The 25,720-nt window shown below is 33.9% G+C and overlaps 2 protein-coding genes and 1 long non-coding RNA gene across 3 annotated transcripts; 1 reads left to right on the top strand and 2 right to left on the bottom strand.

The window, feature by feature from the left end:
* Positions 1 to 656: 656 nt before the first annotated feature.
* On the bottom strand, positions 657 to 2,977 carry LOC129297798 (flavonoid 3',5'-hydroxylase 2-like). Its single transcript, XM_054936147.1, has 3 exons — positions 2,033 to 2,977; positions 1,388 to 1,558; positions 657 to 1,264 (listed from the first exon to the last, which is right to left on the bottom strand). The coding sequence occupies exons 1-3, from the start codon at positions 2,930 to 2,932 to the stop codon at positions 803 to 805; spliced, it is 1,533 nt and encodes a 510-aa protein (XP_054792122.1). The 5' UTR covers positions 2,933 to 2,977; the 3' UTR covers positions 657 to 802.
* Positions 2,978 to 10,102: 7,125 nt separating this feature from the next.
* LOC129299615 (uncharacterized) lies at positions 10,103 to 10,962 on the top strand. Its single transcript, XR_008590602.1, has 2 exons — positions 10,103 to 10,609; positions 10,842 to 10,962. It is a non-coding gene; the product is annotated as an uncharacterized LOC129299615 (long non-coding RNA).
* Positions 10,963 to 11,996: 1,034 nt separating this feature from the next.
* Positions 11,997 to 23,479, bottom strand: LOC129302434 (dihydropyrimidinase). Its single transcript, XM_054941317.1, is given in 14 exon segments — positions 11,997 to 12,520; positions 14,158 to 14,314; positions 14,500 to 14,552; positions 14,662 to 14,702; positions 14,815 to 14,902; positions 16,498 to 16,523; positions 16,526 to 16,575; positions 16,671 to 16,758; positions 19,280 to 19,400; positions 20,727 to 20,938; positions 21,174 to 21,443; positions 21,657 to 21,708; positions 22,841 to 23,008; positions 23,319 to 23,479. Coding segments are annotated over 14 exon segments (1,617 nt in total). The 5' UTR covers positions 23,418 to 23,479; the 3' UTR covers positions 11,997 to 12,328.
* Between the last annotated feature and the right edge of the window lie 2,241 nt (positions 23,480 to 25,720).

Genomic DNA, 25,720 nt, shown 5'->3' with positions numbered 1-25,720 from the left:
AATAAAATAAGAACAGTAATATAAAAAGATATTATTAAAAAATATTATTTTTATTAAAGTATTTTATATTTTACACGTTGAATCTCTCTTACAAATATTATAAAAAAAGAATATCTTAAAAATATTTTATAATTTAGGACAAATGAAGTATTATATTCATTTTGTTCACCAAAGATTTACCATTATGTCTTACGGTAACTACCACGTTATAAATAAGTTATCAATCTCTAATAAAATATTAATACTTAGTATATGGCGAATATTCAGGCAAAGATGGAGCAAAATTTTCGATTGCCACGCCCTCTTGTTCCTCTCAGTGCAAAGAAAATAATATTTATTACGCGATAATCATGTGGCTGGCAGCTTGATATAAATTATAATTATAAATATAAAATCTAAAATCTATAACAAATTAACCTATTATATTTAACCACGTTTCGTTTTACCGTTTTATTAGTTTCTGAAACATTCTGATATAAATAAAATTTTAGTTTGCTCCGTAATATGTTGCAGCTGGCAACATGCATGCACGCAAAGCGACAAAATAGAAACTTCATAATATTGTTATTAGAGATCATGAAAGCCTCTCTTCACAGAGATAGACCTTCGTGCATGATTTAAACGGAACCAAAAAAAAAAAAAACAAGAACGAAAGCTTAATTATACCAATCCCTGAATATATCAATAGACATAACTCTCACGCATAGGACTGATGATGAATCACAGGTTATTCAACACACACACACTCATGTATGTATGTTTCAGGCACAAACATATGCATTTGCGTGAATTAACTACGTTTCTATGGAATGTAAGCATCAGGAGACAACCTCGGAGAGACCAAAGCAGCAAGAGGCACTTTCTTCTGCAAGGCAAGACCAAAACTTTCTTCCATGTTCAACTCAGAAAGCCCATGTGGAAGCTTCCAGTCAAAGGAATGAATCAAGGTTCCGAGAATGTAGTGGACAAGAACGATCCCCATTCTGGTTCCGGCACAGATCCTCCTTCCGGCTCCGAACGGGATGAGCTCGAAGTCGTTGCCGCGAGGATCGATCTTGGCGTTCCGACCACTCATGAACCTGTCTGGGTTGAACTCCAATGGCTTGTCCCACACATTTGGGTCCCTTCCGATCCCCCAGATGTTCACGCTCAGTCTTGTTCCTTTGGGTATGTAGTAACCGTTCACCTCGCATGCTTCCGTCGAAACTCGCGGTAGGTTCAACGGCGTCGACGGATGTTTCCGGTATGTCTCCTTGCAAATGGCCTGCACAGGAATCACAGATTCGCATTTCATGTTTATGGATTTGTTTGATACTTGATTCATTTACGTTAATAAGTTTGTCTCTAATAGCAGACACCAATACGATGATAAGAGATATAGATATACCTGGAAGTAGGGGAGGTTAGGAATGTCGGATTCTTGGAGACGTCGTTGACGGCCGATGACTCGGTCCATCTCGTCATGAGCTCGCTTCATGATGGAGGGGTTCTGCAACATTTCTGATAGGGCCCATTCTATGATGCTTGATGATGTGTCAGTTCCAGCTGTGAAAAGGTTCTACAAAACGCACAGCACCGCACAATTAGGAACATGTTTTCTATAAACAATACGAGTCACAAATGTATTCAGATGCATATATCTAGAGCATATATTAGATCTAAAGGATGTGTTTGAAAATCAGTTTTTTTTTTTGGTATAATTATGTTTTGACTAAACAGTGAACACTGAAGTAATGCAAGTAAGAGTAACCTTGTCATCGTGTTCACAACCATGAATAATCAAATACAAATAATAATCTAAGAGGAGATATAGAAATTGCAATTTTTAATCAATTGTGGAGAAGATGCATATGGTATATTAATAAATGCAAGCAGTTTCTTCTCAACCAAAAATTTAGATGAATCATTTTCATTGCTCTGTACTTTAACCAACACAAAGAAAATTTAGATTATTTTCCATGAACCATAGTAATTAACCTAAGATTGAAGTATATATATTAATTAACAGAGAGATAAATCAAGATATATTTACCAGAAGAAGGGCTTTAACGTTGGTCATTGTAAGAGGCTCTCCCTCTGGGTTTTCCTTCATGTATTTGGTAACAATGTCTAAGAAATCAGGCTTGCCCTTTCGCTTATGAGCCGTAGCTTGATGATCTTCGATCATCTTGGTCAACAACACATCGAACTTGTGATTCAACTGCTTCATTCCTCGCTCTAGTCCCTGCAGATCAAATCGCCTCAAGAACGGTATGAAATCGCCGATGTTGAATAACCCAGCACTGGTCATCAGCTCCACCACCATGTCCTTGAACTCGTTGCTCTCCGATCCCTTCGTCTCGAACACTCTCTTCCCCAGAATCAATTGCCCTATCATGTTCGCCATCGCGTATGTCAGCATCTCCGGCACCACCACGGGCTGACCTTGCTTGCTCGCGTCGTACATGGCTCGCAGCATGTGGCCGAGCTCCATCACTCTGAAATGAGCCCAGTCGTCCAGAGCCTTCCCGCCGAGCATGTGCAGGTTGCTTATCTTCCTCTCCAGCTTCCACCGGGAGCCGTAGTCAGCGAACACCATGTCGGCGTTGTAACCAAGGATGATGGACCCAGCGTTGGGCGGCCGGTTTGAGAAGTTGACGTCGAGGGTTTTGAGGAACGCGCGAGCAGCGTCCGGCGTGGAGGCGACTACCATGCCAGTGGTGCCCATCTTGAGGTACATGACGGGACCGTATTTTCTGGCGAGCTTGAAGAGGGTCACGTGAGGCATGGGGCCTAGAATTGGGAGGGCTCCGAGGAAGGGCCACCCGGTCGGGCCGGGAGGGAGCTTCCGATTATGGCCTTTGAAGATAGAGCGGAAGAAGAAGCGAGTGGTGAAGAAGATGATAATGGCGACGGCGAGGTCTTGGAGGAGAAAGAGGCTGAGAGAAGCCATTTTTGTGGTTCTTAGAAGGAAGAAGGTGATGCGTGTGAAGTGATAACGAAGGTTGAAGCGTCTTTATATAGACATGCCTGTAGAGGAGTGGTCCTTAATTAGTCGTTCAGTGAAGGAGTTGCGAGACAAGAAGACACGGCAGTAAACAGGGATCTGCCTAAGTGTAATTTCGGACTGTTATGTTAGATGTAGTGATTTAAATTTAATAAGTTTTAAAGATATAAATTTAATTTAAAATTTGCAATGGAAGAACAATGAAGATAAAAAATAATGGAGAGAAACCACCGTGTGAACGAGGCTGACGCACTCTACAGTTTGTTTGTTAAAAAAAAAAAAAATCAGGAATGAGATTGAAGGATATATTTCCTTTTACATTTTTCATTTCCAAATTAATAGATAAATCACAATTAAATTTATATTTTTATATTATTATTAATTTACTCTTTTCGTCCAAAAATGTAAAATATTTTTAACTGAATCTCACCCCTTAATAAAGTGGTTATTTACTTTCAAACTAACCTTATCTTTTCATATTTACTCATATTAAATACCCTATAATAAATTTAAAGTCATTATCAATAGAGACACTTTTAAAAAAGGCAATGATTATATCTCAAAAAATAAAAATGTCTTATATTTTTAAATATCCAAGTCCTTAAAAAATGTCTTACAGTTTGAACAGAGGGAGTATAAATTTAAAATAAATTAAATTAATACTCCTTCCAATCTTACTTACTCCTTCTGTTCAAAAATGTAAGGTATTTTTAGAGGAATTAGATGTTTAAAAATGTAAGGTATTTTTAGTTTTTTGAGGTATAATCATTACCTTTTTTTCAAAAGTATCCCCTATTAATGAATGACTTTATATTATAGAGTGTTTAATAGGAGTAAATATAAAAAAATAATAGGGTTAGTTTGAAAGTAGGTAACTACTTTATTGGGGATGATATTCGATTAAAAATGTTTACATTTTTTAATAGAAGGAATATATATTAGATACATATTTCACATGTTTTAAAAAAATTATTTTGTTATTTTATGTGTAAAAAAACGTCACAACTTTCCAATTATACTCTTCATATGTTTAAAATTATGGGAAACTTTTTAACATAGTGATACCTCTAATGAGTGAATTAATTATCTTTAAAATTGAACACTCTTTCCATGTTTACCATTACTTAATAGGGCATCTTAATTATAAAATTTTTGCAAAATCTTATTAATTATATTTTAGAAGATCCAAAAATAATACTTAAAAATGCCTTAATTAAAAGAAGACAATGAGTGACCATATTATTTATGAAAATACTTTCTTAAATTAAGAGATAAAACCATAAGATTATTTTATCTTTTTTATTTGACATCTTATGATTAAGATCACGTTTTTATGTTTATAAAACACCTTATGAATAATATCAAATCTACCAAATCTGGGTAACAACTTGCAAGTACACATGAATGGCTTTAAATTAATTAATTGAAATGGCTTTAAATTAATTGATTGATTAATTAATTAATTGGGTCAAATTTAAAGGTTACTTTATGTGTGGAGTAAGTGGGAGGAAATAGGAATGTTATGATGATGTTTATGGAGAGAAGGGATCAGGTGGGAAGGAAATCACGTTTTTGTTTGGTGCAACGAAGGAAGGTGTGGCCGTTTTGAATTGCAGCTATGGCTGTGGCAGAGGATGTAGTCAGTCTCAACTAACAAAGGCTCACAAGCTAGGAATGACCGTTGCCATGTCATCCCAATATTTATAATTATCACAATATTATTAAATCTTCTTAAATTAAGTGGCCCTGGCGGGTTTTCTCTCGGCGCAGGTAGCGTCACCGCACAATATTTTTAATTATATCACGTTTTATATTAGAATTATTTAATATTAAAAAATATAAATGTAAAAAATATCTTTTGCTTACCAAAGAAGGAATAGAAAGATATTTAAAGAATAAAATACCCCGGTGCAATTTTAAAATAAGTTTTATCAATGAATTATCATTTTTTTTAAAACAACATCTTATATTATTATAACATCAAATCAATTAAGTAAGATCAGTTATATAAATTGTAAGATGTAATTGTATTTTATCAACAATTAAGTTTTTAAAAATATTATTAATTTAAAAGTCTCATTTAGAAATTTTTGTGAGCATTCGTTTTATCTTTCGCTATTTTTTTTTTTATATATTTCACTTTTCTTGTCGGCAGATTCTTCGTCATTTTAATTCCAAAAAGGAATCCTCTTAAACATACTTTAGAGACCTCATGTCTATAATGTTGTCTAAAAAATTTTGTCCAAAGTTCTTTATTTATTCTTTTTTTGGGCCAAGCCAAAGTTATAACACAGACGGCTCAAAGGTATTCAATTATTCATCCAAAGTTAATAGACATAATCAATCAACTTTCTTACAGACCCGACTTAGTTCTGATGACATTCTTGTTGTGGCTGAAGTTATCCATTCAATCATGTTGGAAATTACTGAGTTGATGGGAATCAAGTTGCCATGTCAAATTAAAAAGTAGATATTTGACATCAAGATTAAATGAGAGTTGACGGAAGAATTGATGGTGGCTTACTCATGATTAAATCAAAAACAAGAATCCTACCTTCACATTTATTGTAAAATAAAATATTAGAAAAAAGATGCTTTTTGATATTTTACTATAAATTTTTATATTTTTTAATATTTAAATTTTTATATTTTTTAATATTTTATATTTATTTAAAATTTAATTTTTTAAAAATTTAAAATATTAAAAATAAAATTATAGAAATTCAAAATAATAAAAAAATATAAAAATTTATAATAAAATACAATCAAAGTATGGGAATTAAAAAATATTTTTTTAAATATTTTATCACATTATTTTTTTATTATAAGTTAAATTATGACAATTGAAAATTTTAATTTGTGATGACCTCCCATATCATGAATGACGGTGAATTGTTGAAGAGAAAACTCATTTTAAAGAAAATACCCTCTTATTTATTTTTTATTTTTAAAAGCTATTTTTTATTTTAGAAAACATAAAAATTTAAGAATTTATTTGAAAAAAATGTTTGCCATTTATTTATTTTCAAAATTATTTTTAGTTTTTGTTTTTTTTAAATAGATACAACTTTAAATTGTTTTGGTTTTATTTTTCTTATTTTTAAAATATATCATATTTGATTATTAAAAATTATAGTTACCTGATTAATTTTTATCATTAATCACCACCATTAACTGCCTATAACAATCATTATCAGTCTATTTTTTAATTTTAAAATTTTTTTTCAATTGACAAACCAAACAAATTTTCATTTTTTTTTTTTTAAAATAATTTTAAAAAAAAAATAGCATCCAAGGACCACTGTATAAAATTTATATCCCATAAAAATCAAATGATTTCAAAATAGCTCTACAGATCTTTCATCCTTTTGACATATTAATTCCATTAATGAAAAGACTGAAATTCCCCTCAAGTAGTTAAAAAAAAAAAAGAAACTCTCATCATTACCGGCCGTTGAACCACCGCTAGCAGTGAGGCCGCTGAAGCCCTACTACCGATGGGGTCATCAATAATATTTTATTTGAGAAATAAACTTTTTAGGTTGGTGAGGGAGGGTTTGATCTTATGATTAGTGGCCACCTAAAAAGCTTGGTGGCCATTAGGCTACTAAGCCCTTTAATAATATATGACAAAAAATATAAGTAATAAATCAAGTAAAAATTACTTTCATATAATAATATAATGGTGTGCTGTTAATTTTTGAACAAAGTTTGTTATTTTACAAATGTCACTTGTTAATCTGACATAAATAATTACAAATTAGAGACTTCAAAATTTTATTCATTTTACTTGTTAGACGTCCCAAGTGTTATTGTCAATCATAAATAGGTTGTTGTCAAAATTAAATGGTTACTTGTTAGTGAATGACTAACACATATAACTAAACCCTTTCTATCAATCTTTCTAATTTGTTAAAACCATAATAGTTAATTTCAAATGAATTATTTAATGTCACTTATTAATCCGACATGGACAATTACAAATTAAAATTTTTAAAACTTTACTCATTTTACTTGTTAAATGTCCTAATATATTGTTGTTAATCACAAATAGATTATTGTCAAAACCAAACGGGTTAAGAGTCCCAATTCATTTACTAACAAATACCCATTTGATTTTGACAATAACCTATTTGTGATTCACAACAATATATTGATGCGTTTAACAAGTAAAACGAGTGAAGTTTTGAAGCCCCCAATTTATAATTGTCCATATTAGATTAACAAGTGACATTTGTAAAATAACAAGTTTTGTTCAAAAATTAACAACACATTATTATGTTATTACATGGAAGTGGTTTTGTGTTTGATTTACTACTCATATATATATTGCTATATGTTATAAAATGTGGCCACCAAGTTTTTTAGGTGGCCAAGGGTTATGGAATCAAACCCTCCTTTGGCCATATAAAAAGTTTATTTTTCAAATAAAATGTTGCCAGAGCTTTAGCAACCGATTGCCAATAACCCCAGCATAGGTAGTGGTTCGACGGTTGGCGTTGGGACGGTGGGGTTTCTTTTCTTTTCTTTTTTTAACTACTTAAGAGGTATTTCAATCTTTTTGCTTATAGAATTAATATATTAGAAGGATCAGAGGGCTATAAAACTATTTTAAATTATTTGATCTTTATGAGATATAAATTTTATACAGTGATCCTTAAAAACTATTTTTTCTTTTAAAAATTATATTACAAAATATTTTTAAAAATAAAAAATGAAGACAAAAATGAAATAGTGACATCTTTCTCAATATTCATTCTTTTTCTCTTGAATGTATCTACTATTCTAACTCTAATAATCTTTTTTAGCGTGGTAGTCAGAATTGCAGATGACTGTAAAAAGATCTTCACAGGGTGAGCTTGTTTTGGTTCAATGGCAATTTCTTCACAATAATGTTAATTGGGTCGTGTTTTTAATTTTGTACTAGCACTTTTGGGTCATGCTTATTTTCTCTGTTGGACCAAGTTGTTGTCATCATAGTCCCGCTCACTAAAATTAATAAATTATTAAATTAGTATCTTAATTATTTTAATAAAATATTTTATTTATGATCAGTTTTGATTATTAATTCCTAAATTAGTACCTTGATCTGACTAATTTTTCATACCTTAATTATTATTTATGTCATACTCCACCTTTAGATCTATTTGTTATTCTTATCTTGTGATTATAGGTATCCTAAAATTAATATATATTGGAGTTAAGTTCCGAATAGAAGAAGAAGAAGAATTTGAAGCAATACTTTTCTAAATTGGATGCTCTTACTTAATTTGTGCATTCACTTGGTAAAGGATTGATGCGTTTTTTTTTTTTTTTGAGTTAAACATGCTACTTATATTTTGTAAATAGTATAGCTTTTTTTTTTAACAGATTTTACATGATAACGTTAAATTAGCAATGAATAAATTTAATCTTTATTGAATAGTAGTTATATTGTAATTTTAATTGATAGCATTATTTAGGAATGACTTCTTTTCTTAATCACCTTTGATGGGACATGAAAAGAATTCCTTTTTGGTCTAATGCTTGCTAAAAAGACAAAGTTTAATGTTCCTAAAAAATTATTTTTAGTTGATTTTTTATTTTATTCTTCCTTTTTGTGTGAACCAAATGGTCCTGATATTCGTGGGCCATGACATGATTAATGAATCAAACCACTTATTGAGTTTCACATCATTATCCTGCTACTATGCCCCAGTAAGTCTATAATTTGTATACTACAAATTTCTATTTAAAAAAACCACAAATTATAATTGGATCGAACCATAAAAACTTTATCAGCAGCTACATATTCTCTTTGCGATAGATAATTTACAAACACTTTTTGTGGACTGCGTAGAGTTTGAAAAATATGTTATAGGGAAAATGCAACTTATAGTTCTTTATATTTAAAAGAATTATTGATTTAATTTGTTATGTTTACTTTTTATCATTTTAATCCTTAATGTTTTATTAATTTATCTAAGTAGTCCTGAGAAAAGTTAATATTTTAAATTACATTGATATGTTTAACAGAATGATGATATGGCAGCCAGCAATGTAAACTAATAATATGGGAAGCAAGAATGTTAAGTTGAATGAGAAAACTATTTCTTCTGTTAAAAAATATAACATTTTTTAAGAGTTTAAATGTAAGAATAAAGAAAAAAAATAAAAATAAGAGTAAGAGAGAGAAGGGTTTTACATAAAAATAGAGATTGACAAAGTATAAAGACAAAAACAAAAAAAAAAAAACAAAAAGAGAGAATGGTACACATGAAATAACAAATTTGTTTTCAAAATTACTCCATATATAGAGAAAAACTTGAAGGAAAAAAAATAGGGTTGTTCTGCCTTCAATTTTTGTTTCCTATTTTTCTTTTCCTTCTTTTTATATTTTCTCTTCAAACAATAAGGTATTAGTGTTCTTATCAATGTACTTAAAATTGAATCAGTTGTTGAATCAATCAAAATTAAAAATTTAATCGGGATCAAACCAAAATTATTAAAATAATATTTTTTTATTATATAATAAATAATAAATATTTTACAACATATAATACCTATTTAGTTATTTTTTTAAAGAAATTTACGATATGTAAACCCCTACTTGCTATTTATAGCCTGACCATATCCTCCTTACACGTTAAAATGAACAATAGCACCATGAGACCTGGAATTTTGAATTTCATTACAATTTTTTTTTTGATTTCCTGTAATTTTGCCAGACTTACCGATACACCCATCATCTCACGAGTTAGTCAGTCATCTCTCAACTTTTCATCTTTTTGCACGCGTTTTCAATTGTCAAATCTCTCTTCTTATTTTTTCTACATCTTCTCTCTCTCTTTCTTTCATCTTAAATTTCTTCATCTTCTTTCCTCTACTTATTAGTAAGGTATGCTGAGAACGCTGAGGACGGTAACGCGAAGAACGCCAAGAGCACTCGGGGACGAGAACGCTAGAGGTCTAAGACGAGAAGCTTGAAGAGAGAACGTGATAAAGTTTGAAGCTTTGCTCAGGGACAGCAACGAGCGAGGTGCAAGAAGTCAAGCTCAAGAACTCTGAAACCATGGAACGCGATCGACGAGCAGAGGAAAGAACGATATCGTGCTTCTGCCTTCTTCTGTTCTTCTGGTTTTCTGTCTGAGATTTTTTTTTGATTTTTTTTTTTGAGCCCGAAATCGACGTCGTATTGGAGGTCAGAAAATTTTAAAATACAACCCACCCAACTTAATCCTGAGTCACCGGGTTAATTCGGTTCAGTCATTGCCACTTCAAACCAGAAAACCGGACTGGACAGATGGCTGAGTCGCCGGTTCATCGGTTTGACCGTCCGGTCCGGTTTTGTGAACAATTTTAGCGATGGAGAGTACTTCCTTCGACCAAATGAATCGATTGTAGATGGGACGGATATTGATGGTTCCGGTGGCTTATGTGGCGATAAGGAGGCTGATTTTAATCTGTTAGAGGAGGAGTTTCAATTGCAGATGGCTGTAGCTATTAGCGCTTCTAATGCTAATGTCCGCAAGGGCCCTGAATCTGCTCAGATCGACGCCGCCAAGTAAGTAGATGAGGCTCGGCTGCCCAGCTTTTGTCACCGACACTGAAGTCCTCGTCCAGTTTCAATCGCTTCGTTATTAGGTATTTTTTTCCCCCCGTAGAATTTGATTTGGCATGCTATATGTTATTCCTGAGTTTTTTTTTTTCCTTTTTTTTTCCCCTCATTATTATGCTATGTGATACACTCCCTGTTAAATTGTTTCGTTAGGTTCACTTTTCTCATAGACAATTTGTTCAAACAAGATGCATAGACCAATTGTGTTCTTAAAGCTGGAAAATCAATTCCGATTCTTTTTCCTTTTTTCCTGGTCAGGTCCTGCAAGGTGTCTCAGATTTGGAATTATATCTTTTAGAGAAGTTTGAGGATGTTGACTATGAAAGAAGTGATGATGATGTTTATTTGAAGGCAAAATCTGAGAAGTCTTCTCTGCCAACGTGAAACAAGTCGTTCGAGCGAAGATGATGAATTTATATTATCAGACTTATCCCAAAAAAAAAAAAAAAAAAACACCATGAAGAAGAAGATGACTATTAAATTAAAGTCTTCTCTGCCAGCTAGGATTTTAATACGATGAATGGCTATGATTAAATGCTAGTCAACAGTCAGGATTTAATACACTAAAACGATGTTGCTTTAAGTAATGAACTGTTTCTGGCCGTTAGATGCAATAAACGGCTAAGATAAGGAGAATCAGGGAAGGCAGCACCAAAAGCACAGCAAACATCCTTCAACACGTAAAGAATGGTGTTCAAGAAATGGAGTGATGAATTTGTATTGCTTTATCCCATTTAAGAGATTCGTGTAACCTAGATTATTTGACGAATCCCCTCTCTTTTAAATTGTGAAGAAGAGGATAAAAGGCGAACAATAGGATATGAACCCAAAACACTTAAAATCTTCACCCCCAAACATAGGAAAATCCAATCTTTGTCAAAAAATGTGAAAAATTTGAACAAGCAAAGTTGAACCCAAAATACTTAAAATATATGGAATCCAAAACACAATAAAACAAATCTAAACAACAACATCAAAGATAAAGATGGAGGATGCTTTAGACTTATCAAAGTCAAGAACCAAAAATATGGCAAAGCACCACTTTAATTACAGTCGATTAAAGAAGAGGGAGAAGGAGAAGATGATGAAGATCTGCCAAAAAAAGAGAATGTCATCTTCACCAACAAAGATCTGGAGATGAGGAAGCGTCCTCATTGTTGCCATGTCCGTTGTTGGAGATGAGGACAATGGTTGAAGAAGAAAGGGGTGGGTGACGGCAAAGAGGAGAGTCAAGTGAAGGTTTCAGGTGAAAAGTGAGAAGGATAAAGTTGTCAATATGTTAAAATATTATGGGTAAAAGTGTCATAAAAAATATGGTTCCAGGGAAGAAAACCGGTTCCATCAATGGATCCATCAAATCAAATTTGATGAAACTGAGTTCCTTCAAGAACCAGAATCATGGATACCATAACATTCTAAAAATTGAAGTCAACTTCCACTTCTCGTTCTCCTATTTTCATGCTGCCAAACAGGGCATAAGTATTTATAAATTATCCACTTAAAAGTTTTCATATCGACATCAAAATTTAAAATCACACCTTGTGAATTATAATCTAACTTTTACCAACCAGACCAACCTTATCAGCAACATGCTTATTCTAATATAATCATCAATACACATACACATCGGGGACATCGAGTACACTGAGGTACACATCCTTTATTTGAAGCTTTGGACAGAAATATACAGTAGGATGGCTCAGTTTTCCTCTGCTCATGCTGAAAGTTCAGAACGCTGACCAACTTTAAGATGTAGATTTAGCTCGATTTACTGGAGCTTGAAGGGAAGACAGATATGTAGCATCTATCTTGTCAATTCCATCATACAGATAACTGAAAGGTGGCATTTTGATGTATCTGCCGGTACCAGGAGCAACTTTCAGTTCATTATTTTGCCAAACAATTCTTCCTCCAGCTATGGTCACTTCAACTTTTCCCTGAGCAAAAACAAACCAAACTTTGAATCTCCACAATGCATCACAAGGGTTCAATGATAATCAATTGAAACATGAATGATGAAATTAAACGGAGCCTAAGGACACTGACAAGCGCTAAACTAGCTTTTCATCAACCTCTAAGCCGTCCAAGTCAAATTTTTTGAATTATAGCATTTCTTGTTTTGAAGCATGCATAACAAAGAATGAAAAATTGTTTACGGAGAATGATGGCTAGGTATCAAAACATTAAATTAATGACAGTTAAGTATCCAATTTTTTTTTTTTGGGAAAATGAGTTAAAAATATCAGTTCATACAATTCAAAATTTAAGAGTTTCAACTACAGATAATGCTTTGGCCAAAAAAAAAAAAAAAAACTATAGATAATGCATTTAAATTTCAAACGTAATTCTCATAGCATAATTGTGCTTCATCTTTGTAAGATATTTGCAGTTCACTTTTTTTTTTTTTAAAAAAAAAAAAAAAAACTGTCTGGACCTAACTGTCATTAATTCAATATTTTGGGACCTAACTGCCATTTTTTCAATTGTTTATCAACAGCCCATTCAAAAAATGATGATTGAAGTATCTAAATTCCAAAGGAGGAAAAAAAAAAAATTCCGACTCATCTGGACTCTGATCTGCATGACCCAAATGCTGAGATATTAGAAGGGTTACATAATGTAGAGAAGCCAATTTGGTGAAAATACAAAATCTAAACAAGTCAAATGCTAAGAAAAGTAGTTCATGGTAGTGCATGCAGCGTCTACAGTTTTAAGGAACAGTCGTAATGTCAAATGTTTATATGAGAGCTCATGAATAAGTGCTATGCACACCATTCCAAGAGTCTATCAGTAAATAAATTTGCATTACGTTGTACAAGTCTCCACCCAATCACTCTCATTCATTCGTCAATATCCCACAATCTATATAATGTTCAATAATTTGTAATGCTTCTCTAATCGTATCCATTAATTGTAGAGGCTTGGTCTACTAAAACCTATTATACTGAAATAACTACGACAGCAAAAATCAATTTTAATATAATAACTAAAGGCCTGAAGCTATAGACATTTAAACATCCAATCAAAATCCTCTGCATTTACTAAAGTCACTATATATAGTTATAGTGCATCGGAAAAGAGAGGAAGATAAGACATGATGGGCGTAAAGTGGAGGAATGAGTCCACACAGTCACCCTATTGTATCATTTAGTCTTTGAACACAAAGCTGCATGACTGTTGAAAATTTTTCTTAATGTCATAGGAAATTTCGGAAGAACTTGTGCATGAGCGGCCAACAAAATAAATCACATAACCCATATTACACATGTCAGAACATACTAGTCTACAATATCATTCCTGTATTATTATGGCATTTTTCAGAGTAAACCTTACTCCAAGGATATTTGCTTCTCCTAATTTACCAACTTAGAATCCACAAGCACGCCCGAATATTCTTTCACATTTAGTCACTAGATATCAATATCTTTTAAAACTCCAAGAATAAAGCACTTTAACATACTTGTCTCTAAGAAGAAGATTACTTTCTTGCTTTCTTAGTTTCTTTCCACATATAAGCAGCAAATACTTTAACATGCCTGGATCAGGATGGAGTATGCTAAATAAAAGCCAGTACCTTTCCTCTCTTTCCCTCAAAGACATTTGCGTCTAATCTGGAGTGGTGGGATTTTGCAGTTATCTCAAAGCTTGCATTTGGATTGAGTATGATAATATCTGCATCAGATCCTGCAAGGATAGCCCCTTTCCTCGGATACACATTGAAGATTCTAGCGCTAAAACCATCACAGAAGTCATTAGCAAAAGAAAAAAGAAATTTAGGAGCTTCATCAAATTGAAATAAGAAAGAAATGAATAAAGGTTTTGAATTCCCAATCACACTTTAGAACTGGATGCCAAGCTTACATTAAGTTGAAGCATACAATTGAGGGAGAACAAATAAAGGACTAAAAAAGAATACCATTCAGTGCTTGTCAAGCGAACATAGTCAGTAACAGATATTTTGCCAGATTCCTGTAAGATATAAAGCAAAAGTTCTGGTCAAAAGGTTTTTGTTCCTTTTTTAACTGAATTTGTCATGCAAAGGAGGGTTATGCAGGAAATAGTGATGCTTTGTGCTTACCACCATTGTATCCCATACCAAATGCATCCTCTCTTCAATACCTGCAGTTTTCCATTTGAAGCTAATATTAGGTTAAAACATTTCACATCAACCAGGAGATGCACTCAGACCGAAAAAAACAATTCCAAAAGTTCCCAGGATCATCATGATTACCATTGATGCCATTAGGAATTTTCCGGAAATCATCAATTCCAAGTGCTTTTTGGGTGGAATTAAAGGCACAATGATCAGTTCCTACCAGCTGCAGATTGTAAGAGGTATCCGAATGGTCAAATAAAAGATGGATAGGAGAAAATGGTTCAGGCAAGGCATTGTTAATAAAGAAATAAAAGTCATCAGAACTGTAAGGATGCAACTCATGACTGAGGTTACCATCTAACAAGTATTTCAGGGAAGCCTTATTTTTAAATGATAACTGTAACTCAATATGTGAAGCTACAAGTATTATTCTCTCAAAGAAATAAGGGCAGGAAAATATGGGTTGAATAAATGGAAAGTGATATCTCTTTCAGGAAAATATGCGAATGCAAGAGGGAAAGATTATTACTAAATAGCGGGCTTCAACAGTGACAAACAAGAATTTGCCATAGAAGATAGGGTTAAAAAAGAGGAATTACTAATCATGGACAAATGGGAATTTTTTTTTACGCCAATGAGATCAAGAGATTAATAGAGAAGATTATTTCTGATAGATGTTTCACTGTTGGTTTATACATTCAAATGTCACGTCAACTTCCTTTGTCCAACACCTTACAGGGACAATCATGGATGAACTGCATTGCTATGGCAAATATAATTACATTGTTCATGAAAATTCCTGTTAAATTTCTCAACAAGAATTTGCATAGTATGACTTGGTAAAATTCTGTCTAAGAACTACTCAAATTAAAACCTCTAACTGTTAGGTGACACCCTTTCAACAAAGAGCTTCCTGGACTTTGATCTTGGGCTTGAAGCCTGAGAGGGAAAGGCTAAAGAAAGTGCAACAGGTTATAAAACTATGGAAAGTATTCTTCCAGAGTTACAACATTTATAAACTATTTAGACTAGAAGCCAGTGATCAAAAGTTTAAACTCTCAGATTAAGTGACATATTGTCATAGTATGTACCTTGTTGATTGAGTTGATATGGTTAAAGTTTTATCTTCACTTCTTCCAAAATACAATATACTTTGATACAAGCAGTGGTAAACCTTATGGACTGTTAATGTTTCAAATTGAATGGATTCTCAACTGATGCGGCAAGTTAAGGTCACTGCTTCTTTGATAGACTCGATTTCCAAAGTCTAAGAAGATTAAATATTAAAAAGAAAGCATACATCAAGTAATTGAAAGTATTTATTCCATGTTTCTGTGCACTTCTATCTATGTTTAAAAGTTTACAGGTCTGACTCAAATATATCATTATTCATTCTATTAGCTGCAAACAATTAATTGTCCCAGTTAAGATCGGACAAGGAAGACACTGAATATATAATCCTTATTTTGAAGATAAACTTCTAGTTACAATTAGAAAAATTATACACAAACGCATATTTATAGTTAACATCTATCCAATTTCAGACTTGATTGCACAATTTGTATAGATAACATTCAACTGATGCATATTTAAATTCAGATGCAGCCCCATCTATCCAAGGGCTCTAACAGGAACCAATTAGTTTTCTTAAATGTACTTGGAAAGCAAATGTCGATGAACTAAGAGGTCAATATTTCCTTTTTCCTTTTGCAGTAGGGCTCAGGGAATCAATGGGAAGCTACCCCTTCGACTGCTGCAGAGGATAAAGTTTTTGAAAATTAGATGTATGTTGTTTCTCTGAAGTTAGAAATGTTTAACCTGCAAAACACCCGTTGAAAGGCACCTTGAAGGGCCTTGTCATGTCCTTGTTTCCTGATAGGGGGACTCATGACATACCTGAGACATGGGAAAGAGTAATCCTCACTTTCTAAAATTAAGGGCAACACAGAATGACAGTTAGAAACAAGAAGAAAAGGAAATAAAGAACAAACCTTGCTGCAGTCTCAAAGTCAGGATGCCAAAGCCAAGACTCATCAAGGACTAGCCCAGAGACAACAGGCTCTCCGATGACCCTTTGTCCTGCAATTTCAAAACAAGTGGTTAACCTTCCTGCAACTAATTTATCAAGAAAAAACAATGAACCAATGCAAATAATGGGATATTCAACAACAACAACAACAAGCCTTTATCCCACTAGGTGGGGTCGGCTACAGGGATTGTAAGACGCCATTGTGCTCTATCATTTATCAAGCTTTTAGGAATATTATTAATTAAGAGATCGCGTTCAACAACTTCCAAGAGTGTTCTCTTAGGCCTTCCTCTACCTCTTTTAATCGAACTCAAAGTTATATATTCCACTCTTCTCACTGGTGCCTCCCTTGGTCTTCTTTGTACATGCCTAAACCATCTCAACCGATTTTCTACCATTTTTTCCTCAATAGGTGCCACCCTCACTTTTTCGCGTACGTGCTCATTTCGAATTTTATCTTTACGTATATGTCACATCCATCGTAACATTCTCATATCTGCTACTCCAACTTTATGCTCTTGCTGTCCTGTTAGAGCCTAGCATTCACTACTATATAACATTGCCGGTCTGATAGCAGTGCGATAAAACTTTCCTTTAAGTTTATTAGCACCTTACGGTCGCAAATAACTCCTTTAGCTTTTCTCCAATTAAACCACCCAGCTTGAATTCTATGTGAAATATCTCCACTGATTTCGCCATCATTTTGAATAATGGCTCCCAAATATCTAAACTTTTCCACTTGAGGTATAATTTGATCTCCCTATTTCACTTCCAAATTATTGTCGAATAGTCCCTTACCAAATTTACAATATAAATATTCCGTCTTACTTCTACTCAGACGAAAACCTTTCGACTCCAATGTCCTCCTCTATAACTTAAATTTGCAATTAACCTCTTCTCTTGTCTCTGCTATAAGAACTATATCATCCGCGAAGAGCATACATTTCGGAATTTCCCCTTGAATATATTCCGTCAAAACATTTAAAATCAAGTTGAACAAATAAGGACTCAGAGATGATCCCTGATGTAGTCCAATCTTTATAGAAAATCCTTTGTTTGACCACTAGGCGTTCTTATACTAGTTTTTACCCCCTCATACATATCTTATATGGCTTTATTCAATGTCCAATAATTTATCTCTAATTATGGACACAAGCAATGACAGACCAAAGGATGAAAAATAGTACAATCACAATAAGGATGAAACATATCTTATTAGTTTGCTGTTACCCAGAAAGTAACTTTCCATTAACAAGAACGCTTTAATTCATCAATAATTGGTGAATAAGTCCAACAAAAACCCCAAAGGAGTATTTAATAAGGTATCATAACAAGCATGATTGTTATTGTTAGGAACATGATTGTTATTGTTAGGAATGGGGTGTGACTGCCCAGGAACAAGGGGGGAGGATAAAAGGGTAAGAGTAGTAGGACGTCACATCTTAACTCAAAACCTTAAAGCTTAAGTTTATGAGTCTTTCTCCTTTAGTTTATAATAGTTCTTAAGCCCAAGTTTATCTTTAAAACCACTTATATTTGGACATCCTAACAATCTTCCCCTCTAGTGTGAGTCCACAAGCTCCTCATATCAAAGACACTTTAAACACCAAGTCCCTATTTTAGGGCCAGCCCAACTTTTTTCAGGCTTTAAATGGTGTGGCGTATACAAGTCCTACTATAGTCAGGGTTACTACCATTTTTGGAACTTCAAATGTGCACAATAATAGGCTTTCAAGTCTCCAACGAAACCAGGCTCTAATACTACTCATTAGGAATAGGGAGCGACTGCTTGGGAATGAGCAATAGGAGAAATAGCAAGAGGAATGGAAGGATGATACATCTAAGCCTTAAGTTTTGAGTTAAAATGTGGCATCCTTCCATTGCTCTTGCCCATTTCTCTCCTCTCTCGTTCTTGAGCAATTACTCCCCATTCTTAAAAGTCATAAATAATGGTAAAATACAATAAACTTTAGTAGAGTGATCCGATTGAAACTCTTGTAAAGAAAGCTCTTTAGCTGACAGTTTCAAGATTATAGTTTCATTAGATACATATGAAAAGCAAGTCATAAAACAACCTTTCACAACTTTCAAGTTCATAGTTACATGGCAGATGTACAACTTTCAAGTTCATAGTTACATGGCAGATGTAATTTGAGATGATAATTATGACTATTAAATCAATTTATGATGTTAAAATTTGGATAAATGGCCATGTAACTGAAGAATTTACTGGTAGTTTGGAATTCTAGAGCTTAGCTACTATGGTCACACAACATCTTATTCTTATAAGGATTAGTATTTTATTTCCTATCAAATAACTGAATTGGAGGGGTCTGAGCTGCCTATATAAGGCACATTCTTTTTCTCAGGGAACTTCCTGCTGAATTTCAACAAAAATGAATTGAGTGTTCTTTTTAGCACGACAGGATAATTACTGCAAGGTAAATGAACTTCATCAATATAAGGAAAACCATGGTCAATGACATTTCAACAGCAAGGTCATCATTGTTCACTACTGCTGAAAATATCAACAACAATTAACATGAGACTGCAAGGGTCAAAGCTAAAAACCTTCTTTCCGAGCTTTAGCAATTTCTTCCATGGCATCAATGCTCATTACATGCACTACATACAAAGGACTGTTGACAAAACTTGCTAAGCGAACTGCACGTGCAGTTGCCTCTCCTTCCAACTACAAATATCACAATCAAGTAAGGAAATAACTCGTGACACTGAAAGATAATTAGACTTCACAGGGAATACAGATGTACAGTAAAAAGACAATGATACATTAACGATGGAGGATGTGTAATCATATAAATAAGTTGGGGGTGAAATAATGTCAAACACCCAGACTAGAAAGTCTTAATTTAGCCACCATTCATACTTTTGAAAAAATATATACTGGAAATTCCCCTTTTTTTTTGAGTCAATCATCAATGTCCCTACATTGTGTCAAGAACTTCACACTTAGACCACAGCCAAAATGCTCCAAGAAGAGAATAACAAAACAGTCCCATCTCAGTTGAGTTCATGAATTACTTATCTACCTTGAGTTTACAACTCAATCTCCTAAAATCTTGTCTCGTTCAGAGATTTTCAGAGCTTTGTTTCTAATAAAAAGTAATTAGCACTTGAATTAATTGAATGCAAAAAAGCTATATACACTCATAGAACATGCTATATCTGATTTTATACAAAAATCCTCCTTCAGTGTCCCATCTTCTCATTCACATGTAATGTCCTATCCTCTCAATATTTACACAAATGGGCCCTCCATCAAAGAACCACCATATATGTATTTTTGAAGTATTGTGGTACGAAAGATGTACGCGAAAAAGTGAGGGTAGCATCTATTGAGGAAAAAATGGTAGAAAATTAGTTGAGATGGTTTGGGCATGTACAAAGAAGACCAAAGGAGGCACCGGTAAGAAGAGTGGAACATATAACTTTGAGTCCGATTAAGAGGGGTAGAGGAAGGCCTAAGAGAACACTTTGGAAGTTGTTGAACACGATCTCTTAATTAATAATATTTCTAAAAGCTTGATAAATGATAGAGCACAATGGCTTCTTGCAATCCATGTAGCCAACCCCACTTAGTGGGATAAAAGCTTGTTGTTGTTGTGGTATGAGGGATGGATAGGTTATTCCATATTTCTATTGATATTTTAGATGCTAGCCATGCATGGCTCTTGATTTTGAAATCAGAGTCACAAAGCTGGGGTCTGCTGTTTGAACATGAAAAAATTGCATGATCTCCCAGTTGAGAATGCCCTTCTCAAAATATTGATTGTAAAATTCAATGAGGTCGTTCTTGATTGAAAATTGAACTGTGTTTTTTTCCTTCATTGGTTAATCCAAAGCAAGATAGGTATGCAAGCATGTTCTGGTTAGATTTATGCATCAGATGCAAAGTCTGGTCACTGTCAATGTGAGGAAAACAGTGATTTCTTTGCTGCTTCATCTCTAAGAATATGCATCAATAATTGATCAAAAGGGATAAAATTTGCAGAATTACCACTGCGGGCCTTGAAAGGGCATGTCCCTCTGGACCAGTTATTCCAAGTTCTATCATTCTTTTTTGTCCTTCATAAACAGCATCTCCATTTTCTGCATGAACCATGGCTAAGGCGCCAAGGGACTTGCACTTTTTAAATCCCTCCAAAAGAAGCTCATCATTGATCATAAGAGATCCTTTGTATGCCATGAAGAATTTAAAAGAGTTTATACCTGCAAATGTAAAACATGATTACATCATACATAACATAAGCAAATATCCTCAGAATATTGTCCACAGCGCTACTTAAACATTGTCAACCAAATAAATTATCAAAATACAACAAAGAATTAGAATGTGACTTTTCTCTGACTTCTTCATGCCACCAGCTCGTTGTAATTTTGTACCCTCTTTGGCTTGAATAAAGTTTCCTAGTTATGCCCCAAAAAAAAAAAAAAAGAATGTGACCTTTCTCTTTGACCATGATTTCCATTTCCTTCGAGACAGTTTCATCCCATTTGGTAATAGCCATATGAAAGCCATAGTCCATGCAAGACTTCTTTGCCTTCTTTTCATACACTTCAAAACCAGCAGTTAAACTCCCATCCACTGGTATGACAAAGTCAATGTGCATCGTTGTTCCACCAGCCAATGCTGCAGCCTGACCACTGAAGAAGTCATCTACAGTTTCAGTACCCATAAACTCAAAAGATAGGTGGGTGTGCGGATCAATTCCTCCTGTCAGTTAACAAAGAAATTATTTGCAGAGTCTGTCAGGGATAAGTAGAACTATGATAGTTGTTTTCAAAGAAGATGGAAAGAAGTTCAATATACAGACATTAGAAAGGCACACGTAGGACTCTAGCAGGCGCATGGTCACTGCTGCAGTATTGGCTTGTATATTAATTAGAAATATATTCTATAGGAATTACACCGAAGTTGTAATTTAACCTGGCATAACAAACTTCCCAGTGGCATCAACCACAGTAACATCATCCCCAACCTGCCAATGGCAATCAAACGAAGAAAAGTCAAACATTAGAAACCACAAAACAATAGAAACATTGTGTGCACGTAAATAGGCTGAAAATTGATAAAGGCATACTGATGCCAAATGAAAACAGCCTGCGTGCATCAATTTACTAGAATATAATTCCACTCAGCTGACACAGTCATGATAGCATAAGCAGGGGAATCTTAGCAAGTGATCAACACAGGAAACACTTAATATTTACAAGTGAAATGAGATAAAATCACAAGATACCCAACGCATTTTGTCCTGCAACTGCTAGGGCTTTAATACGATGCTACTGAAGGATAAGTAGGCCATGACATGATTTGAAGTTTCTGACTCTCATGGGTAAGTGAAGTGCCAACAGCTAGAAACCAAGATTGTGGCCATGAGGATGCAAGGCCCAGTCAGTCTTGAGAACTAAGAAGGCAATAAGATTCAAAGAAAACCAAATGCAAACCATAACCAAAGAACTGATATTAAAGTTAAAGACTGCTTGAGCAGTTGCAGAGATGTGATAAGTTTAAGTACCAAGAGGATGGCAAAATTACACCAATCTTCTATCTTTTTGGCTTTATTATTAAACCTTGCAATCGTTTTAGCATTATTCTATATCCAAACCATTTCTTTGAAAGCCCAGACAAAATATTCCTTTTCAGTTGGAAGAACGACATCCAATTGGAAAAAGTAAGATCAAAGTAAAATTGAACATTATGAAACAACAAGAAGAATCACAGTGTTTTCTAGTCTGAAATGGCACCTTGAATAGGGTTAAGATCTTTTCTGGATTTTATCTGTGCCTGTTTTTTTGGGCAAAAGTGGGAATATTTATTCAAGCCAAGTAAGCAAACATACAACATCAGGCAAAGCCTGTAAAGTTTGATTTTACCTATGCCTTTAAATTAATAATAGTGGAGTATTAAGTTAGCAACTATTTTCTCTTTCTTTCTAAAAATGAATGCTTTTTTCCTTCTACCTGTCTGGCACCAAATATAGTATTTTTGGTATCTGGCCCTTTAATGGTACTGGAATTTAGAATTTTCTCAGGAAACAATCGGTTCTTTCCTGGAAAAAGGGGAAACTTAACAAAAAGTGAATATATTGAAAAAAGCATAAAACATGCCCTGATATTAGGCTTCACGGCAACAATAATACCATCCTCCACATAGACATCAGCAATCTCTTGGTGCTGAGCATTAACGATCGTTCCCCCCGTAATCAACAGCTTCGATGAAGCCGAAGATGGAATTCCACACATGGACTCACCATATCCAATCCCAGCATCACAAAACTGAATGATTGAAAATCACAAGAAAAAACAACAAACATTAATCATCAAGAAGCATATAAATCGCAGGGGAGAAATAGAAATAAAAGAGCAGACCATCTCAGCCCAGGAATGACCATCACTTCTAAATACCAAATTTATTTTCTTTCTTCATTAACTAAGAAGAATTCAGAAAGAAGTTAAATGTAAAATCTGAAAGCCGCAGTTTCTGCCCCTTCTATTTTTTTGGTCGTTCACTACACATAAAGTCAACTCAAAAGGGAGAGGGAAAATCAATTGAACTTTAGGATGAAACAAAGAAAAACAGGAGCACCTGGTTTGGTTCTGAAATTGAAGCAGAAGCTATAATGAAGAAGATGATCAATAAGAAACGTCGAAAGTGAGGTGTTGAGAAGCAGTGCATGAGTCTCATTTTGAGCTTCCACCGCCTGTAAAGCTTGGAAATGAGCACATTCTGCTGATGAGGATTGACGTATATCTAAGTAACGAAATTTCATCTGCTTACTCAGCAGTTAGTACCTCACCGTCTCGCCGAACAAATAGTTTGAAAGCTAATAGAAATGAGAGGGAGAAACTAAAGAATAATTAAAAAATATTTTATATATTATTGAGATAAAGGATACATTATATATATATATATATATATAAAATAAATAATACAATAATAATTAATAATTATATAATAATATCAAATAATATCTCCTAATAATAATTAATATATATACACAATAATGATAGGAAATATTTAGAGAATATTCTAAATAACATCTCTTCTCAGACTCAAGATGGTTTAACAGAGAGCAATTTAAATTTGTCTATCAAAAATTAAAAGTAGCTTGGATGAAAAGATTTTGTAAATAAGTCTGTTGACTAATACTTGCTTTGAATTGGAACAAGTTAGATGGTGCCCCGAACAACATGTTCTGAGTAAAGCGACAACTAATTTTAATATATTTGGTCTGCTGGTCAAACACATTATTATGAGCAATCTTGATTGCAACTTTACTATCACAATAAATATTTATGGAGGAGCTATGAGATGCTCCCAACTCATCAAGTAATCAATGAAGCCAAAATACCTCAGCAGTAGTGTCTACTATTGCATGATATTTTGATTCAGCATTGAAGCAAGAGGCTAATGTTGCTTCTTACTTCTTTAAGAGATAAGTGAATGACTGAGGAAGATACAGAAACTTATCATAGACTGTCGATCTAAAGAACTACTGCATAATGAGTTATGTGAGGCTCAAACATAAACTGGCTGACAACATACGCTGCATAAGCAATGTCAGGACAGGCGACAACAAGATAGATGAGGCTCCCAACTAGTTGGCAGTAACAAATGAGATTATCCAACAAGGTATCATTAGTAAAAGTATAGTGAATATTCGATTCAATAGGAGTAGTTTCAATCTTTTCATCAGAAAGGTGAGCTCGTGATATCAAATAAGTGGCATACTTGACTTAAGAGAGATATACCCTTACTCCCATAGTAGACCTCAAGCTCAATAAAATAGTTCAATCTACTAAGATTCTTTATTTCAAATTGCTGGCCCAAATATGTCTTGAGCTCTTAAACTCCTGTATCATCACTGCCTGTGATAATTATGTCATCAACATACAACAGCAATAGAACAATACCATGTGCAGTGGAGCAAACAAAAAGAGTCGAGTCGTGAGGACTACGAGAAAAATTCAGTTGACTCATAGTGTTACTAAACTTATCAAACCATGCACGTGGAGCCTGCTTAAGCCCATACAAAGCTCAATAAAAACAACAAACCTTGTCTTTTGGATGTTGATATTTGGGTGGAGGCTTCATATACACTTCTTCTAGATCTCTATTTGGAAAGGCATTTTTAATATCCATTTAGTGAAAAGGCCAATGCTTAATAGTAGCAATGGCTAGAAGGTTGTGAACAAAAGTCATATGAGCAACAAGTGCAAAAGTTTTCTCATAGTCAACACTATACTCTTAAGTGAATCCTTAGGCCACTAATAAGCCTTACATTGCCTTAAAGAGCTATCAGAGTAAGTCTTGTTCTTGTAGACCTATCAAGACCTAACCAGAGTTTTACTAGGAAGAAGATCAACAAGATCCCAAGTATGCATTTTGTCTAGGGCCTGCAATTCATCCTTTATAGCTTGCTGCCAAAAGGGATCACGAGAGGCTTCCTTAAAGGATTTAGGTTCCTGAAACTGGAGAATGGTGGAAAAACAATAGTAAACATTACGATAAGAGGAAGGATTTCTTGCACGATTGGGCCGAGAATTTATGGACGATATGGGCTCAGTAGGCGTGAGTCATGCTGGAGGAGCAATAGATGTGATAGTAGGCATATTTGGAGCAAGCGTGGCGTCAGTCGTGGAAACAAGCTCAATAAAAGAATCTGTACTTGAGTCACTTGGAAAAAGATTAGTAGAAATATCTGTAAAAATAGGAGGTGAAGAAGATGAGAACGATGAGAGATCAGCTAGAGACGAAAACTTGAGATTTTCCTAAAAGACAATATGCCAAGAAATACGAATACAATGAGAAAGAGAATCTTAACAACGATAACCCTTATGCTTAGAATCATAACCAAGAGAACAAGAAACATGAGAATGAGTTTGAAGTTTGTTAGTCTCTTGAGATGGAAGAAGAACAAAGCAAATATAAACAAAGACTTTCAAAAGACTATAATCGGGAGGATAACTATGGAGATGCTCAAAATG

Source organism: Prosopis cineraria, unplaced genomic scaffold, assembly GCF_029017545.1.
Source record: "Prosopis cineraria cultivar Desert tree isolate PC_DT_omini unplaced genomic scaffold, ASM2901754v1 PC2, whole genome shotgun sequence".
Classification (NCBI taxonomy): domain Eukaryota; kingdom Viridiplantae; phylum Streptophyta; class Magnoliopsida; order Fabales; family Fabaceae; genus Prosopis; species Prosopis cineraria.
This window is presented reverse-complemented; position numbering and strand designations above follow the sequence as displayed.

Bases quoted from the DNA above. Each gene is read 5' to 3' on its own strand.
- LOC129297798 (XM_054936147.1), bottom strand. From the start codon at position 2,932: ATGGCTTCTCTCAGCCTCTTTCTCCTCCAAGACCTCGCCGTCGCCATT. The intron at 1,559-2,032 runs GTAAATATATCT...TGCGTTTTGTAG, and splicing joins ACGTTAAAGCCCTTCTTCTG to AACCTTTTCACAGCTGGAAC. The intron at 1,265-1,387 runs GTATATCTATAT...ATTCCTGTGCAG, and splicing joins CTAACCTCCCCTACTTCCAG to GCCATTTGCAAGGAGACATA.